Source organism: Anser cygnoides, chromosome 15 (assembly GCF_040182565.1).
Source record: "Anser cygnoides isolate HZ-2024a breed goose chromosome 15, Taihu_goose_T2T_genome, whole genome shotgun sequence".
Taxonomy (NCBI): Eukaryota; Metazoa; Chordata; class Aves; order Anseriformes; family Anatidae; genus Anser; species Anser cygnoides.
The window spans coordinates 17605998-17625679 of record NC_089887.1 but is presented as its reverse complement, the minus strand read 5'-3'; the positions used below and the strand labels follow the sequence as shown (position 1 = coordinate 17625679).

General features: G+C 36.7%; 1 protein-coding gene across 8 annotated transcripts in view; it reads right to left on the bottom strand.

The window, feature by feature from the left end:
• CLEC16A (C-type lectin domain containing 16A) overlaps positions 1-19682 on the bottom strand; it is an 85101-nt gene that overhangs the window by 14125 nt on the left and 51294 nt on the right. For 5 of the 8 annotated variants that reach the window (XR_010825181.1, XM_048053744.2, XM_066977966.1 and 2 more), the window contains exons 19-22: positions 16859-17010; positions 15999-16203; positions 15039-15206; positions 1703-1849 (exon numbers count right to left, since the gene is read on the bottom strand). Coding sequence is in view for 5 of the 8 variants with exons in the window: in XM_048053744.2 (XP_047909701.1) it covers positions 1703-1849; positions 15039-15206; positions 15999-16203; positions 16859-17010 (672 nt within the window). In the remaining 3 variants the exon portion in view is untranslated. Of the gene's footprint in view, positions 1-680; positions 829-1702; positions 1850-15038; positions 15207-15998; positions 16204-16858; positions 17011-19682 lie in introns of those variants that run through there. The other 3 variants (XR_010825182.1, XR_010825183.1, XM_066977968.1) reach the window with 2 other exon arrangements.

The following is a 19682-nucleotide window of genomic DNA, read 5'->3' as shown; positions in this document are numbered from 1 at the left end:
GGTAAAGTGCAGACTGAAACCAGGCATTTCAAAACTCTTATTATTTTAAATTAAAATATGCTAGATGAGGAATTGCATGCTACGAATTTACTCAGCTCTTCACAGAAGTCAGATTACATGTACTTGAAAGACCTCTGTCTGAAGTATGTAATATACTCTTGCTGCATATTACGTTCTGTGAACTAACATGTTGCTTACAACAGCAGCTAGAATTTAAAAATTATTTTCATTTCCTTTACCACAGTTTTCTCTTAGAAAATTGCAGACACCTTTCAGAGGATCCAAATACAGTGAAGGACATAGTAGCTGAGCCTCTCTTCTACAGCTAGAGTGAAACATGTAAGTGAAACAAGTGGTTTCTGTCTTTAATGCCAACCTATATTGAGACTTCTGACAGATCATACCACTTCTCTGTGTAATCTCCACATATCTATCCAGACCCTCTGAAGACTGGATAATAGCGATCACTTGCTAGCAGAGAAAATAAAATGAGATCCCTCCAAAGTTTTGAATGGATTGCATTAGAAAAATATCTCAAATTTCAATCTGGAATTGCACATATTGCAAGAGTATTTTGACTATATGTTAGTCTATAACAGTAATTAATGCTTTTAAATAACGACTGGATGCTAGAATGCTTTACAAACTGTTCATAAACTTGATAAGCAGCTTTTGCTTACCCTTTTCCAGTGGTACTTCTTGCAAGGATAGTCACTTCGGACATAAAATGTACACTGATCTCCTGACACAGTGTTCAGTGAAACTAAGGCATTTCATGACCTCCAAAACACTAAATGCCTAACAAAGATTGCATCATTTCCTGTAAAACTGCAAAAAAGTTTACTTTTATCAACACAAAACTTCCAAATGAAGGCAAAATGGTATATCTTAATGGGGGAACCATAACAACCATTTCAAAGAGTGATCAACATTGCAAGTGACTGCCAAAATGAGGGGCTGTTTGAAAAGTTCTTGCGAATCTATTTTTAATAACCAAAAAGAGTTAGAGTAGGGTCAGTTCTAGACTGAAGGCATTTCAATATGCACCCTTCAGAATTTACTTCTCGCTTAGCCTCCAGCTGGAGGTTCTCTACCTCACATACCATTTGTATTCAAAACAAACACCATTACAGGATTCCCCAGAAACACTACAGGAAAAAAAAAAGGAGTGAAGGCATTTCATTCCTCAGTGTAGTGTTAGCATTCTAAATAACTACAGCTATTTCAAAGTGTCTCATATTTGGCCTCTTGTTAAAAATTAACAGAAGTATCAGATAAGCATATGATTATATAACTGACTGAAAGTCAATGTTGCCCGATTCATACAGATGCTTTATGTGGAGATGAACTTATTCATTAGGGCAAACAAATGTCAGCATGAGTTTATGCAAAACAGTATTTCTGTTTAAACAAAAAAACGTTTCAAATCATATGTGCTGGGAGACAAATCAGACAACAAGATAAATTTCACCAGTATTTAAGAACACTGCTGTATGCATTGGATAAGGAGTTTCAAAAAGCTGAATAAATCATTAAAATTTGCACCACAATTTACTTTAACTAGTTTAGGTGAATGATCAGGCGATCTGAAAACAACCCCCTACTCTGTATTTAATTTGATAACACAGGAAGTTAATTTTTCAGTAACATTTACAGTACTCTACATCCCTTGGTGACTATGCTGAAAATTGTGATTTAATACCTGATGGGCTCTGTGCAGCAGAAGGAGTGGAAGTTGAGCTTGCAGTCACTGAATCACAGCGCCCTGTGCTCCCACTGCCACTGGAAGGTGATGGTGACGAGAGTGGTGATGGATTGTGCTGATTTATGCACTGGGCTACAGCAAAGCCTGCAAGATAGGACAATGATGTTCACCAGTTAGTAATTAGCTTCTAAGAGTTCACCTACATGAACAAACTGAGAAAGGGAAAGAGAAAATACTGCAAAGTGGTGTTAACTCCATCTGGTGGCCCAGAGGATGTACCTTCTTCATCTCAGATGCCTGATAATCCGAATGTGTCTTACTCAAAACATGCTGATTACAAGCATCAATGAACAAGGAAACACAGGTTAAATGATACAAAACATTCTAAAACACAGTTTGCACAGTCAAAGCAGGTCAGTTTGGGGTATACACAATACATTACTCATGGGTCACACACCTTAACATAAGGAAAATGGTTAGTTAAAAATGAACAAAAACTTTGAGATAGAAAGCCTACACCACCTTTTTTACTGCAATAAGAACTTCACAAAATTTTAATAATCAAGCCTAATGCTAGCATTGGATTTCATCCACCTTCTCACAAATCTAACTTTCTCCCATCTGAAGACAGAACATTTATACAGTGTCTGAAAGCATTTATTCTAAAAGTGTTCTTTTGTCTTTCGGTCTAATATTTGCTCAAATTCTTTCATTGTAACATCCTCTTCTCTCCTAACAGTCTTGCATTCGTTCCTTTCTCCTTCCTCCACAACTGCCTCTCTCCAGCCAATTCAATCTTTTTTTTTGACTTTTGATTTTTATTAATTTCCTCACTTTACCTCCTTCCCTCCTCAAGTACGATGATTTGAGTACTTTCCCCCTTAAGATGCAATTTCAGAAAGTATTATGGACCTGCAGCACACTGACAATTGGGAAAGGAGTGCTAGCAAGGCACTCAGATCCCTGTTTTTTTTTGCACTAAAATCCGATTTGATCTCTTGCACGAAACCAGCTTATAATACTACCCAGTTATAATGTCTGCAGAGCACACTGCACTGTCTCCCTGTGTAAATGAATACTAATATTCTATCATGAAATTGACTGATCAAGTATAATCAGAGTGCAATGAAAATAGAAATTTTCCCTGATTCTTAGTTATTAAACACTAGCGTCTTCTCTCGAGAAAATACATAGCAAATGTTATTTTATATGTTCCTAATTAAAAGGCCTACATGTATACATATATTAACTCATTGTATTATATGTCCCACTATAATTTTGCTATTGTGCAGCAGCTAAAGCTAGCAGATACAGTAGAACAAGAAAGGAGTGTGATCTTCTGCTCTTGTACTTTGTGCTCTGTCCATCCAACTTCTTCTTTTTTTTTTTTTAAAGTATCTTCTAAAATCTGTAATTCAGATTTAAATCAGATCAGGCAAGGGTGTTTTCCAACACTCATGATGTATCACTTAACATTTCCCCTCCTGCTCTTCTAAGTGGGCAACAGCCAGTTTTCAGGAATATTCATGATTCTAAAAAAAAAAAAAAAAAACCACAACAGAAAGAATTCCCCAGAATACCACTGGTTTCTGAGAAATCCAAAGCAGGAAGTAATCTGCATGGTACAGACTGCAGTGCTGAACTGTGAAGAGTGCAGAAAAGTTTTGTCCAAGAAGTGCTTATAACAAAGCTAAAAAATAGAACATGGAATGTGAGCTAGATCATTGCCCAACCTAGCTTTCTTACAGACTAAGATGCATCAGAGCACTATAAATAACACACTGCGGTTAACGAAATCACTGAGAACCTGCAACCCTTTCACATGAGATTACAGGATTTTTTCCTTCAAGGCATGTAACAATTTAGGTTATTACTGTCATTTTCCATTTGTTTTTCCAAAAGAATTCTGTATCAGGTTTCAACGTTTCTTCTGAGCACTTTTTTCCCCTTGGATGTGATTTTTCAGCTGACTTTAAGAGTTTTCATAGTTTTGCTATTACAGAAGTCAATGATTATCTTGAATCACATCAGTATTATGAAAACCTAGATGAATCAAAATTTTAAAGGTCTAGCATCTACTTAGAATACCACGGAACTACCTCCTAGAACTTTAACATGCTTTTAGAGAGGAGTTCATGAACTGCCCTTCCCACACGATTCCAGCGAAGACAACCACAACTGCACTGCTCATACTTAGTTCATCTCCTGCTTTCTTTAGAAGATCACGCTCCTCTTGTGGTTCACTCAGCAACTTTCCTCACAACAATGTGCTTAGAGCAACTCCTTGATGTTCAGCAAGGTTTTCCTTTGGCTGACACACTCCTCCCAGCACTTGGAAGCTTTTGTTACCAAAACCCGAAGTGATGAATAAACAGCTCTTCAGAAGAAGACGTGCTTCTTGCAGTGACAGAAATATCTTCAACATGAGCTACGGGTCAGGTGCTACCTAGGACACTTAGCTGCTTCTACAGCCCTCCTCGCTGTCCTGTGGAAATCACTAATGAGAAAGGTTACCCTTTACTGGCAGTTCCCTGAATTATTGACAGTAGCCATGACACGTACGCACACTAGGATTAACCTAACAACATAGTGCTTGCCATCTTCACTGTGTAGTGAACCCTGAAAAGGGAAGCACAATTTGACAGGCAGGTAGGAGAAAAATCAAATGCACCGAACAATACTTGATTCTTCTTTTAAATGGGGAATCTCCCGCAGTGTTGGATGGATGATTCACCCTTTATAGCGAACGTTCGGTATGGGGAATTTGCTGGTGCTGGGCAGGAGGCAGCCAAAGGTAGATTTAAATATTTTTTAATTTTTTATTTTTTTAAACTACAAAAAACATATGAAAGCTTTGAAACAGACATGGCAAGTCAGGAAAACGATTTTAATAGCAACGTGTACTGACAGGCTGCATTATAAGGAAAAACACCAGAATGGATAGAGAAAGGAAGTCACGCAGAAAAAAGCTGATATATACTAGTTCAGTTAGCAATTTGACTTTGTGGTCCTACCGCTTACCCTGTACCACCCATGCTTAGATTCAAGATCTAGACTCAAAACCACTTGCACAAACACAACGCTGTCTGAGCTGCTGTAGTCCTTGCATCATCATTCTAGATAGGTGAAGGCCAGTTTCACCAGGCTTTTCTCTTCTTTTAAGTTACTATTCCTCAAGACCAAGATAATCACCAATTGAAAGAATTACATAACCACTGTCCCAGGAGACATCTACTTTAGTTAAGAAACAGTTTGGTAAGCACCTCATTATTACATAAATGTAAATAAATCCATGTGTTATTCTTCCGGAAACCAAGCCATTGATCTTCTACAACCATTGAGATTAATTAAATTGAGGTTACACACAGTAGTGCCTGATGATCTGCAAGAAGTTAACCACAAACTAAACTACCTCAAACATAAAGGACATCTATGGCACTTGGAGCCACTGATACATACAGTTTTTAATATAATAAACATGCATTGGGTTTCTTACACAATACTTTGTGTTCGGAAACAGCAGTTAGGGTGGGAAACAAGGAACAATCAATGGGCTTGTGATCACACAGGAGACAGAAAGCCATCTGTTAAAGTGAAAGAAACGTTTTTGGAATAGCTACTAGTGTCTTTGGTAGAAAAGTGCTTACATCAATTTATTTTGTTTCCTTCCTGGGGCTGTGCAAGGTTGCACCCATGCAAGGCATTCTAGATCCACACAAGGTTTTCCCTGTTTTTATTTCAAAGGAGGAGAAGCTTCCATCCTCACCACAATAGTGGAGAAAGCAGACAGTCCTACTGTGACTATATAGGAGGAGCTGGCCTGATTCAGCGAGACTGCTTGTGCAAAGGTTCTGCAGAACAGAGCTCATGTTTTACGGATTTAATTCTTAAACCGAAGCATATGTTTGCAAATTATCTTATAATTTCTCTCCCTTCTTCCCATGAAACAACTGTCATGACGGGGTTGCTTTTTCAGCTCCTCTTCGCAGACCCGTAAATGAGCAGCTTCACAGAGAATATGTAATACAGAGGCAGAAATTTAGCTACATTTACTTCTGTTTATTTACACTTATTTCAGTAGTCTAAGACATGAAAGAACAGTTTATACAGACAAAAGAAGATTCATATATAAAATGTCAGTACTACTCTAGTGCGCAGCAAAAAGACTGCAGTTGAAGCATCAACTCATGCTATCTAGTGCAAACTCTCAGGAAAATACCTCTGACAGCACAGCCAGTTTTCATGCCATAATGTTCCTTGCTACTGGAAACAGATTAAACTAAAGCAAAAATGGTAAGTTCTACAACAGCAGTTTCTTATGTTACGTAGATAAACACAAAAAAACTGTAGCTCTCTCCTTCAAACAGAGTTTCACTTAGACAATTCCCTACAGCAAGAGGTGGTCCATAAACACAAAGGAGAACTTCGTTCTCTTCTTTCCTATAAAGACTGAACTGCTCAAAATATTATAAAAACCCTTTCCCTCCTTGATTACTCCTCCAGTCCAAAGCAAGATCCATTGCTTGATGCACTACCAGGTCTAAGACAACCTTACAGCAACAGTCCTAGCGTGTTTGCATGCGAACGTTTCCTGAATGGAAATATTTAAGCACTACTTCTTTGGCCACCATATGTACAGACTCCTTCAATTATCATCTGTGCAACTGCGGGTAACTCACCCTGTCTGAAAACATGACATTTTCTGAACCTATAGCTGAGAATAACAGCCCTTGATAAAAGAGAATCCAGGAGGAACTCTTTGCAGCCCATACAGAAGCGATATTTAACAAAAGAACTTGTCAAATTGTGAGTCAAGAGGCGATGGCTGACAGATTTCCTGGGAAGCTAAAGAACAAGCTCATAAAGGCTCAGTGTGTTCTCTAGTGCTGTCAAAACGTAAACATTTATTTCAAATTGCAGTAACTGCACATGGTAGAACAGGACATAAAATTGTATCATATAGGACTGGATGCAGAACTTTCCTAAAATATATCTAGACAGCAGCTTGTGTCAGCCTCCAAACTTGTGTGTTTATGACTATCTGAAATACAAGGTCACCTTTTTCCAGGGGCGCTGTCCTCACTCGGTAAGATGACCAGAACTCAGAACGGCTAAACATTCAAAAGAAACTCTCATCTGTCTGAATGCACGGCCCTAGAGCTTGGAGTGCCCATATCACTGCTCGTTTTGCTCACACAAGATTATTAAGCTTCTTCCTGAAAGGCCACACTGAAACTCAATAGTTTTTCAAAGTGCCATAAAAATGGGAAATGACTGAATCATCTGGAAGACATGAATAAAGGTACAGCTAAATAAGTATGGTTTCTTCGGCAGTTCATCCAGCTTAAGAGTTTCCCACTCCTTTTCTCTCCTGCCCGCATATAACACCGTTAGTTGCATTTGCTGAACCTTCTATGGTTCAGTTGTTCTGGTAAGCAGATCACCATGAAAATAGGTTATTTCTTGCTGTAATTTATTTTAAGAGAGTACTGAAACTCAACCCACAAGGTAACTGGTTGGATAGCGAACAACGTTTGAATGACTGGCTGCTGTGCAGGACAGCTGAGCTGAAAATTGAAATTGAAATCTGCCCTCTTGCTGAAGATGGGGGAATCCCAAAATAGATTTCGCTTGTGCTAAATCTTTGTGCATTACACGAATACTAATTTTTCATAGTTGCAAACACAAATACATTTATTTTCAAAAATATATTTATTTTCAGTATATTTTATCAATTTTGAGCTGAGGGAAAGATGTCAAGCCTGAGGTAGTTCTATTTTTGGAAGGGATTTAAGACAAGCATAGCTGGATATTTTTATAGCGCTCCACCGTTTCAGAGAAAACTGTCACTGATTTCACTTCCAGATGATTAAACTCTATAGATCGGACTCAAGCCCCAGAACACTACCTAGAAATTGGCAGCTTTTTCTGACCACCGTAAGAACTATTTACAGTTATTACATAAAAGTCTAAAAACTCACTGACTTTTAACCCTGAAGGAATCAAACTATCCAAGCTGATAATCAATTTCTCTTCAGAAGATCACAGAACAAAATCACAGAATCATTTATGTTGGAAACGATCTTCAAGATCATCAAGTCCAAACGCCAACCTGACCTACCGAATCCCATCGCTACATCACATTCCTTAGTGCCATGCCCCACATCTCTTAAATACCTCCAAGGATGGATGATTATACAAAAATTGGGATTCTAGAGGCATATCCTGGATAGGGTGGATCCCTATGTGTTGCAATTATTTTATGTCAGTAATTTAAAGGAGAAAATTTTTACTCTAAGTGAGCATACCATACCCATTTTCACATTGGTGATTTCTGAACGAAAAAGGTCCCATGCTTATGAAAGCAGCTTTCTAATCCTGCTCAGTTTTCAAAACTTTTTTTTTTTTGCCAAGTTTTTGCAAGCATCAAATGCATGTTTAACTTTTTATTTTCAATGTCACATAATTTACTTCCTAAAAGCTGTAATTCTGAGGTCAGATCAGAATCACAATAATAGTTTCTGGAAAAGTGCAGTGTAGAGGCTCCTTGTATAAGGTACAAGAAACAAAAGGAACAAAAAATACAATACTTTGCCAACTGCAGCAGAGTGAAATTAAAAATCAGAAAAGCATTTAACAGTTTCATATACAAGGGGTAATTATGTGTAAATGCACCAATCCTAAGGCATTCATCATGATTTTACATTTAGAGTTTGCACTAGCAGAAATGTTGAATAATACTAGGGAACAGAATGGAAAAAACAAACAACAATACAACAATTGCAAGCAGTTGTTTCAGAGAACCTCTGTTTAGGCTTGACAGATTTTTCAGCAAGGCCATTATCCTTCTCTTCCTGTGCCCATTCAATCATTTCCCATAAAAGACACTTTGAAAAACTATTGAGTTTCAGTGTGGTCTTTCAGGAAGAAGCTTAATAATAATCTTGTGGCAGACAAACAAGAAGCAAACCGAGTTAGTTCAAAAGATTTTGGTATTTTAGTACTATTTTAGAAACATTGCTTGCTTTCTTCAATTCATTTTGGAAGAGTTCAGCTGATAATTTCCATATAAATTCCAGATTTACAGCACCCCTTACTCAGAATTCTTCCCTTGCTATAACATCATGCATAATTGGAAAAGTGAAAAAATAAAGCATGGCTGTCATTCCATTTTTTTATAGCAAGTTAATGCTCATCACTTCTTTAGCACTTAAGGCAGAATAGACATCCCTTTTTCACATTTCCTTGGCTGACACTGACCCCCACATAAGGCTGTCTTAAAGAGTTTTCTTGGTATTTGCATGTATTCATCTTCAAATTCTCCAAAGAAAAAAAATCATATATATACTGTATTTTTTTTTAATGTGTGTATATATATAAATTATTAGCCATAGCTACTTATAAACAGGATTTTGAACAGGTTTGTAAAGCTGGAATTTACATTATGACACCATTGTCATAGAAATATACAGGGATATATTAATAGTAAATATTAAGAGTCAGGACTGCCGATCATGATTTCAAATTCCAGAATAATGAAATACTTAAATATTGCTGTCCAGCTGATTATGGTAACATTACTATTTTGATAGCAAAATCACTAATAAAATATGTAGATAAATGTAAGTAAAAATCTATAATTAAAACTATCAAGAAAGTGTATGGAATCACAAAAATACAGTAGTTTTCAACCTTGCATTCTTCATCACTGTTCTAAAGAAGGGCTTCCTGTGTACGCAATACCCAAGTGGTTATCGTATTAGGCTTCCCTCTAAATCAGCATTTTGAACTCTGCACTGAACTGCAGAGCACTTCCATGCTTCAGTTCGCTTTATGTGAATATAAACAGGAGGGTAATGCTTTCAGCTGGTATACACAAATAAGATGAAGCTTCCTAAAAATTCCATACATAAGAATTTAAATCGTTACAGCGAGTAGGAGACAGTGAGCTCATGAGTTCAGATGGCAGCACACCTACCCACGTTAACATTTTACATCATTAAAACAGGACAAGCCCACCCAGATATATAATATAGAACACTTTTTAAAATAAAGGCATGTGCCAACCAGTAAGCAAGGGGTGAATAATCAGAGGGGGAAGCATGCCTTCAATTTGAGTTTTGCCAGTATCTTGTGAGGGCACTCTGGATATTTTGTCCTAATCTGTCCAAATTTATCAAATTATTTTGTTTCTTTTATAAACTACATAACGTTTTCTTTTTTGCAGCACTCCTGTTCTTGAAGTACAAAGCTTCCAATGATCAGTTTGTGAGATAGAAGAGTTCCTTACTTTGTTTATTACAGGAAAGGAAAGCACTAGTGTCCAAGTACGAGTATCTCAACAGAGGATGATGGGAAGAGGATACAGCAAAAACGAACACCCATTATAAAAAATTAAGATGAAACACGTCAAGAAATCACCGAATTTGCTAATGGGAAAATATTCAACCATTTTTTATTTTTATTTTTTTTAAAAAAAGAACAATACAACTGCTGATGAAGGATTTTAAGTATGCTTGCAGAAGGTAATTGAGGGGAGGGAAAGGTAAGTCTTAGTCACTCAAAATACTGTAAATGGAAACCATTGACCAAGAACAAATATCATAACCAGGAAATTCTTCCAGGAAAAATCTGCGGAAGAAAGGTGAGCAGAATTAATCATGGCTACAGGAATTAAAACAATACCCAAGAGCTTCTAGAGGTGCCTTTGTCACTACTTTATGACTCTCCAGTTATAATAAAGCTTAGTTACAAACACAACTATTTCCTTTCCGATAGTCATGATTCTGCTCCAACAGAACTTGCTATTTATGGCTAAGGTATTACTGTATACCTGTATATACACCTTTCCAGTTCCTTGCAGAAGATCTTATTTCCCTAATCACAACGTTTCACAAGACAGTGTTTCCTTCATAAACTATGTATCAACAGTCACCCTTTTGCTATGTTTTATGTAACAGCAAATTTCACACCAAACACCAAAATACTTTTGGTATTGCAATACTTTGCACCTTTACAAAGTGCTGTTCTGCCTCAGAAAAATGATGCACTTCAGCTTGAAGAGATTGTTTAAACCTAAGAAATCCACTTACAGACTCATAGAACTGAAGAATAACTGTTTTAACAGTAAAAAGTTTTTCCATTAGGAAAAAAATATACAAAACAAATTGGTTACATTGAACTCAATTGCCAGTAGCCACTGCTACTTTAACCAGCATTAAAAAAAATGATTAACTGACATTCTCAGTCTCCCCATTTTGCCATGCAATGACAATACGTGATGACTGTAGCTTTATTCACAATCCTTCTCATCAATTCAGTGTACTTAAGCAACTAGTTTCTAGCCCAGTCATCAGGACTTGATTCTTTGCCACAGCTGATACTCCTTACGCCTTGCCAGCACATCCTCACCATGAGTGATACTTCACTGAGACAACATTTATTTTAGCTGTCCCTTAATGTACAAAGGAACTCAATGGTTAAGTACGCCACAATTTCTTCCATCAAACTCTAAGAAATGGGACTAACTGCTGTAGTTCAAATAGCATGTTGTTAAGATGAGAAGTTAACGAGTTAATTCGAAAAGCACATCAGCACTGTAATACAAGAGCCCAGAATTCTCAGTCTCCCTCAGAATATAGGGAGATACTATAAAGTGCTGATTTTTACTAAAATTAATCCTTGTGAATACTAAATTTCCCAAATTCTAAATGGGAAAGATTCCATTTCCAATCCTGTTTCTTATCAAAAAAAGAAAACCAAAAAACTAGCACTCCTGCATATTTAACTCAGCGTCAATGGTATCTTTCATTCCTTGCACATGAGCAGTAATTCCTATTAAATAAATCGTGTCTGCTGTATCTTGGGTAATCCTAGTGCTGTCAAACTACCCTATTAGGCACTTCTGCTTGAATACCTCTGTACAGAAGTGATTTTGTTCATGATAAAATTGACCAAGTGAAGGACTTTGCCTCTGTTCTTCTTTGATAATAACAGCCAAGCTTACAAGGCCAGTCATCGGGGATGAGTAACAGCATTTGCATAACCTGTGATTTATATAAGAATGTTAACAAGGATGCTCTGAAGCATGGTCTGTTATATGCCACTTTTCACCCAACTTGCAAAAAACCCAGTTTTAAACTATTACCATCTCTCCCCACATCCACCCAAGTACCAAGAAGAACTTTAAAAACAGATTTTAACTTTAGACCAAAAAATGATAAAGCAACGTTGAGCACAGTTTGACTGCAATGCTCCCTGGCATACTACAGCACTATATGTATATATGTGTATGTACAGTGCTACATGCCGTATGACACAGAAAATGTACCAGAAAAGACTGAAATAAGTGGTCTTAAAACTTTAAAAATCATTGAGAAGGGGGATTACAGAATTAATTCAATTAGTTGCACTAAAATTCTCCGTATCGAGTGCCATTTGCAGGAGGAATTAAAACAGTAATATTGACAATTTCTTAAATCACTCTAGCTGCAAAGCATTGACAGGTAACACTGTCCTACTCAAAAAGGTGATTAGTTTTCTAAAAATATTGCCAAAAACATAACTGTCCTTTAAATCCACAAAAAAAACACCATCACCAGGGAAAGCTTAACTTTTTTCTTACAAAGTATAATCAAATCAACTTTCTACTGCTGTTGCATTTCTCACATACTATATGAGCTTCGCAAAAGTCAAACATCACTGAAAGTTGTAACATTAAGAAATGAAAACAGGAAGCTTGTACCTTAACTGCAACTTATTCAGTAATCTTCAAGAAAATTATAAAACTTTTCTCTTAAAGTAAAAATAATTCCGGGCCTGATTAAGGGATAAATATGAATGAATTCAAAACAAAATCATGTGGAACTGGCAATTCTCATTCATTCATTAGCAAAACTGAGAAGGTAGGGGCATTTGATATGTATTTTGTAATCAGATATGTATTTTTGTAATCATGTTTTTTGTTCATACATCCGTATGTTACTACTGACTGCTACGAAATGCCTTCCAAAATTGCGGGATTTGAAAAACTTCATATTGTTTGAGTGATTTGTCATACTTGTTATAAAACGAAAGATTTAAAATACTTTTTCTCTGGATTTGTATGTGCATACACTGAAAATCTTCAGTTCCTGGAGATCAAAGTAAGTATGCAACTGTTTGAACCGACTGGCCTGTCGTCTCCCCACCCTCCCCCCCAAAATCAGTAAATGATGTCACTTGTTATGACTACTTGTACACTCCTCTTACAGAAGGTTGATTCTGTAATGCTGGCATGTTTCCAACCACACCTTTTCCATGAAAGTCTCAAGTCAAACAAGGAAATTCGAGTTCATCATGTATGATGAGAATGACTTTTGTGATATACAACCAGCAATCTGAAAGCTTTTGATTTCTCCATGCTCAGCACTCAGGCAAGTTGACCTCTGAGTCAGATAGAAGGCACTAGAACATCTATTTTCTAAGTAGAGGATTTGAATTTTTAATCTGTGGATCACATTTAAAGAGAAATGCTGAGATTTATGAAATGACTGGCAGCTAATAGTAACAAGATTACATCGTTTTGTACTAATAGAGCAAAATTAAGCACTTGCAAAAAGATACAACTTCAAAATGACTCAATCCCAAATGAGAAAGCTTCACCATCTGGATGAAGAGCTTTGCAGAAATCAATTTGTGAAATAAAAAAATGAGAAAAACAGAAAAAAACGAAAAAAAAAAGACAGGACTGATTTAGAATCATCCCTTTAATCTCAATTCCAAGCTAATGTTTTAAGAGTAGTTGTGGCCCTTTTCTGTCTTGTTAGCTCTAAAGTAGATGAAGCAATGCACAGTATCCCAGCTGTCTTTACAGACTGGTGAGAAACTGCTAGTAACTTTAAGATGGACCTATGCACAACTGACAGATATGTTGCATAAATACTGAGTATTAGAAACATGATTCAAACTAACTCAGTTTGTAAACAATGACAAAGCATTAAGGCACTTCCAGTGTGTTTGGAGAAACTGCCATGGATATATTGCTCATAACACACCTGGAACACACACCCAGGCATTACTTGTCTTTCTAGGGCTAATTTTTTCCCATAAATCTCATTCTGGAGTTGTATGCTCAGTTCAGCTTTTGCAAATACAAATCACAAAATTTGTTGTAAGGGCAGTCTGAAAAAAAAGGCAATTTTAGTATTTTCCAAACTTCTTGATGATTGAATGGAATTGAGTATCTTGGAAATCTGGAAGTTATTTGTCTTGTTCATGTCCACTAAATGCTGTACCAGCTATTGTAAATGACCTTTAAAGCCTCAAAATTTGAGGTTTCAAACAACTGAACATAACAGGAAGAACCATTGAATTCACATCCAATAAACAATTTGTATGTATTAACGGCGTGTATTCAAGTCATAAATTGAATACGTACCTTCCTCTGTCTACACGCACCCTGCAATATCTACACACATCTCAACAGACCTGAACAGTTACACGCCTGTGGATGTAAAGCTTTGTGAATGGAGGCACCTTCTACAGACCTATTTTTTTTCTTTCAAAGTACAGATGTCATCTCTACATGTTTGGTAAACACATAACAACACAGGTGCAGAAAACTTTATTGCATTTATCAACTATTCTTACTGAATCTTGATGTAAATAAAGACTCAGGAAGCTTTCTGCTAAGACAAAGACTTCCTGGCCTTATTTAAGGTAGAATTCTAAGGTTGAACCACACTGAACCGTTTGACAGTACAACGGATCTGTTCTCAGTCTTTGCACTTAGAACACAAGTAGTCAACTATGACTAAATTGCTATTTCAGAAGTAAAACAGTCAAGCTTAAAAACAAGCTTTTTAATACTGGACCAACAGACTTTTAATAATTATATGACTTCTGAGAAAAATAAATTGAAGGCATATGATAAGGCCATGACCATGAGTTACAAATGTGCTTGCATTCACATCTCTAAGGCAGAACTAGAACAAGGAGTCTGAGTTACCGCCCCTGGCTACGCTAGTCATCTTGCAATAGACATGAGATAATCACTACTTAACGGATAGCTGTCAAAAGCATTTCTAAACATTTGTTAATCTTTTTTTAAAAATAACTATTGATACAATAAAAAGACAGATAAATTACAATCAAACTCATTTAAAAGGTATTTGCCAAGCTTCAGGGAAAAGACTTTCTACTAAACATGTAAACAAGCTGTTTTCATTCTTTGGTATACAGTTTCTAGCAAACTCTTTTCTTCAAAAGGAGTCTAGTTAGAACTTTCAAAGTGAGCTTCTTTGATTTATTTGAAACACATCAAGAATTTCATGGTAATTAATGCTAATCTTACCTGGAACTTTGTCAACAGATGCAAAAACAGAGCGTTGCACTGTAGGATCACTGCTACCACGTCGTGCCTGATCATAAAATCTAAATGGAAGGTGTTGGGATGCAGCTGCAGAGCTGTGTCCAAAACCCATAACTTCAGTTGAAGGCTGAACAGGAAGATCCAGGAGAGCTATGTTTAATCACAATTGATAGTTGTTGTTACTCAAAAATACATAAAAGAATGAGTAGATTAAATAAAATCAATAGCTTGCCCAGAATCTTAAGACTACACCAGACTGTCTAAACTTGCTTGCATTTACCTCTTAATTGCAGTTGCAATTGCACTGGAAAAGGAGAACAGATTTCTGGCAACTTTTTCTATCACTGCTGTTCACACCATGGTCATACTAGGCTCCAGAATAAAGGGGAGCAAAAACAAGGATTACAGTAAACTGCTAGTATAGTTTGTGGAATGCAAGGAGTTTTAAAACAAACAAACAAACCACCACCTTCCATTTTTCCCTGTATGGGTAAAACCATCCATAGTTACAAGTGAACATTGCAGAAAGCCATTTAAAGGACAACCTGCTTTAAACTGGCAAAAAATGCCTTTGCATGGCCCTTCAACCTAAAATTTTAGGTATCAAAATAGACTTGTATTAGACTTGTATCAGACTCTTTGCTGATTACTTGAAGCAACTCTTTCTTTCATCTCTTCATGTGTATTTCCTCTAAACACAAAAATCTGGCTGCTGATACTCTTTTTAACATTTTAGAATGCTCATCATCACAACACCCAAGCATTAATCATTATAATTAACATCACCATATACGATCCCTTCCTTGGAAACTAGACACTGGTTTGCAGTTCTGTGCACATTTCTCAGTTTTCTAACAGATTTTTTCTAACCTTACATCACAGAGTGACTTGCTATGACATGTAAGTTTCATTTCTCAGGATCATTTCAAAGTAACTGCTTACCTGCTATTCTCTGCATTTTCATACGCCGAGCTTGGATACGACCTTTTGCAAGACGTTGTTTTGCAATAATGCAGCGAATGTGATCAGAAAAAATAAAGGTTGCTTGAAGGATAGGAAATGGCTTAGAATGAGGACTTGAGGCAGGTTTATGAATTATTATGTTCAGAGCTCTACTATCATCTTCCACTCCTGTCACCTGCATATCCTGAACAGAAAGAGAGGGCAAATAGCTAATGAAAAAAGTTAGCATTTAAAAACAGTTTCCATTTTTTTAAAACAAAACAAAACAGAACTATGCAAGTTGCACAATCCTGGATTCAGTTCTGCAGTAAATGGCACTCCTAAAGATTAAGTCATTTTAAAATGCAATTATTTGAGCATATAGAATTTTCAGGAGACATGAACATTTATGTCTCTTTAGCCAATGTTAACAACAAACTTTCTAAAGTTTTTAAAATCAATTAGATAAGCATAAATCATTCTTAAGTTGCAAACTGTCACCTTCTCTACCCTTGTACGAGGTTCAGAACACTGGGAAGGTTCATTACTGTGACACAGAAGGAAAACATCTGGGACTCAATCCTAATTCTACATGATTTCAGCATTCAAATGAACATACCCCAACGTATATTGGGGAAGTTACCACATTTTTAAGTGTGCCTCTAGTTATCTATAAAAACATCTTCAGAAAAATAGGAATAGTTTAAAGGCAGGAACTAAAAAAGACTAGTAAGAGAAGAAACAGGCAAGCAGGGCACAGACCTTAAATATATAAACTAATATTGTTATTACTATTTATCCTACATAAATACAGATTTTCAGCTGAGAAAATACAGAGTGCCAAGATTAAAACCTCTTACCTGCAAAAGGCCTGCAAACTTAACTACTCCCCAGCCAAGTCTGGCAACATCTGGCTCAACCAAGCTCATCTGGTAAATATCCACAGCCAGGAATCTTTGAACTTGACCTCCATCCTTTGTTATGACTGTACAAGCAATTAGATCACTGTTATCTGAAAGAAGGAAAAAAGTTATATAGCTACATAACTTAAGGATTCTGGGTTTTGGTGGTTTTACATGAAAACAGCTTGAATACAAAAATCATGGAACGGTTGAGGTTGGAAGGACCTCTGGAGTTCATCTGGTCTAACCCTGCTGCTCAAGCAGGGCCACCTAGAGCAGGCTGCCTTGGACCATGTTCAGGCAGTCCTAGGTCTGGACCATATAATACATACAAGTGCAATCATCTTTACAACACAAGTTGAGAGCTACTCATAAGATGTATATTACAATGCACTTCTTTCACTGTCTTTTAGTATAAAAGATCACTTCACTTCAGGGGTAAAATTGCACCAGTTTTGATTTCTTTTACTCAACAGAAGTCTCGAGTCTTGTTGAAAGACCACAGATACCGTCCAACACCTCTGCAGGTAATTATATCTTCTACTTTATAAACTTAGGCTCCAGTCTGAGGCAAGTTCCATTTCTAGAGGCCTGACTGTTGGAAGCCTTCCAACTTCAAGACTACATAGACTTTCATGGTAAATTGTACCTTTTTTGCCATTAGTTAAATGAGGTTATATCTTTTCCTTTACCCACCCACATTGTACATTTACACTGAATAATCATATCCTCTTTTAACCATTACAGTGAAAGCCCCTTTAAACTACAGATCTCAAAAAAGAGTTCCCTCCCTTCCCTGATCCTTTCCAAACCTCCTCATTGTATGTGTACCAGTTCAAACACACAGTTCTTAAGAAGTGACTAAAACCCGTTCTTTACACCCGAAGTTCTTCCGAGAGTCCCACGAATTGCACTGTCACCTCCCCAGCAGACCTTTGCTAATTTAACTATATTAGTTTATTTCATCAAGTTGATACTTTCATTCACATATTTAATATACACAGATCTTTTTCTTCTCTCTCACCTCCAACTACCACTATTTATAGCAAGCAAATTCGGATCTTAAAAAACAAAACAACTGAAGGCAAAGCATTACCGTAAAATTTAATCAAAGGACAGAAAGGAAAATCAGTCATTTATTAGGCAACTGTTATGGGAATCTTTTGACTTTATACAAGCCAGTATACCCCATTTACGTTATTTTTTCTAGTACACAGCTGCTACAGGGTCATATGCTATAGTCATCCTATGATGAAAACAGAAGAGAATGTGGTTAAATACATTTCCAGTGAACTCATCTGAGAATACAGTATCGCTTCTGGTATTACTAACAGCAATGCTTAATTTTTCCTCATGCAAAATGAGGCTTCCAACTGTTTGGACACTATAGTGCCAAGATTTTGGGCCCTAAATGCAGCTCTCTGGACTTCCTCCAAGAAAAACACAGGTCCTAGGAAATACTGCCTAGCAAGGAGAGCTCAAAGGCTTCAGCTGTCAGCAGCAAGAAAGATGTAAGTTATCTGAAAATACACACGCACACAGCCAAACTATTAGCCTTGAAAGACTATTATCTGAAGTCTTGAAGAACTTAACAGCTACTTTTAGGAAACGGTCTAAATAAGACCGTCTTTAGGAGATGGTCTAAATATCTGACTTGCCTCAGAGCTTGATGTTTAGTGATTCCATGATTTATAGTCATCACAACTCTAGAAATCCTCTGCAGAGATCGGAAGCTCTTACAGAAAATATTTAGCACACTGTGTATTTAGCTGGCAGTCCAAGATGAGCTTGGACTCATCTGGCAAGCTGCAGATAGTTAATGTACTGCCTCTGCACTTGACATAAAGAACTTTTTCCAAAAGCACGCAGCCTTTTTGGTAAGAAATTCTGCTTTACTGCTTACTGGGCTAGACTCACTGCAAAGAACTTCAGAACTTCATACATGGTCCTTGACAAAACTATAACATACTCCCCACACTCACCCCAAGAATTTACAAAGCAATTTCAAACTTTACATAAGTCCTTTGAAATAGTTATATACACCATACTCTCTAGCCCAAGTGTTTTTGACAAGCTGTTTCAACCATGTTTTTGAACAGTCTAAGACTACTTTTGTTTCTCTTCACAATAAACATCTCTTTCAGAGAAGTTCAAAACTGTTCTATCGCTTGTGACTGCCATCTCTAGTTTGTCCATCAGAAGAAAACCTCAGTTCACCTATTAGTCCTCTTCATCAGGACTGGATTCTACCAACCTTCTTGACGAGGTGAGCACTGTTCTTCTTAAGAAGGTGAGCACACTGTTCCCTTCAGGAACATCAGTAAGGAACAAAAAGAACTGCTACGAGTGAGTTGCCATCTTTTATTGCAAGAAATACTAACCACTTTAAAAGAAGAATTCATCTTTAAAGGGTTTCTCACCACCAGTTTCAGATAAAGAAGTAGGTCTCAAGGATATTACTAATGGTAAACACATTTAAAAAAAAAAAACAACTGTCACAAGATTCTGGAAATTTAGTGTCACAAGATACTGGAAATTTAGGAAAAAGGAAAAGAGGGTTAAGATAACCTTGGAAAAGGGGGAAAATACAGAACTGTATACAGATGAATTGAGAAGATAAACGGAGGAGAATGCCAGGGAGCACATTTCAGAATGCAAACCAACGGGCAAGTAATTTGAAAGATTTTTTGTTCTTTTTTTTTTTTCCCCAAGAACAATGAGATGAAAAATGTGAAAGATCCATTTTTTTTTAAAAATCAGTTTTAAAACTTTTTTTGAAATA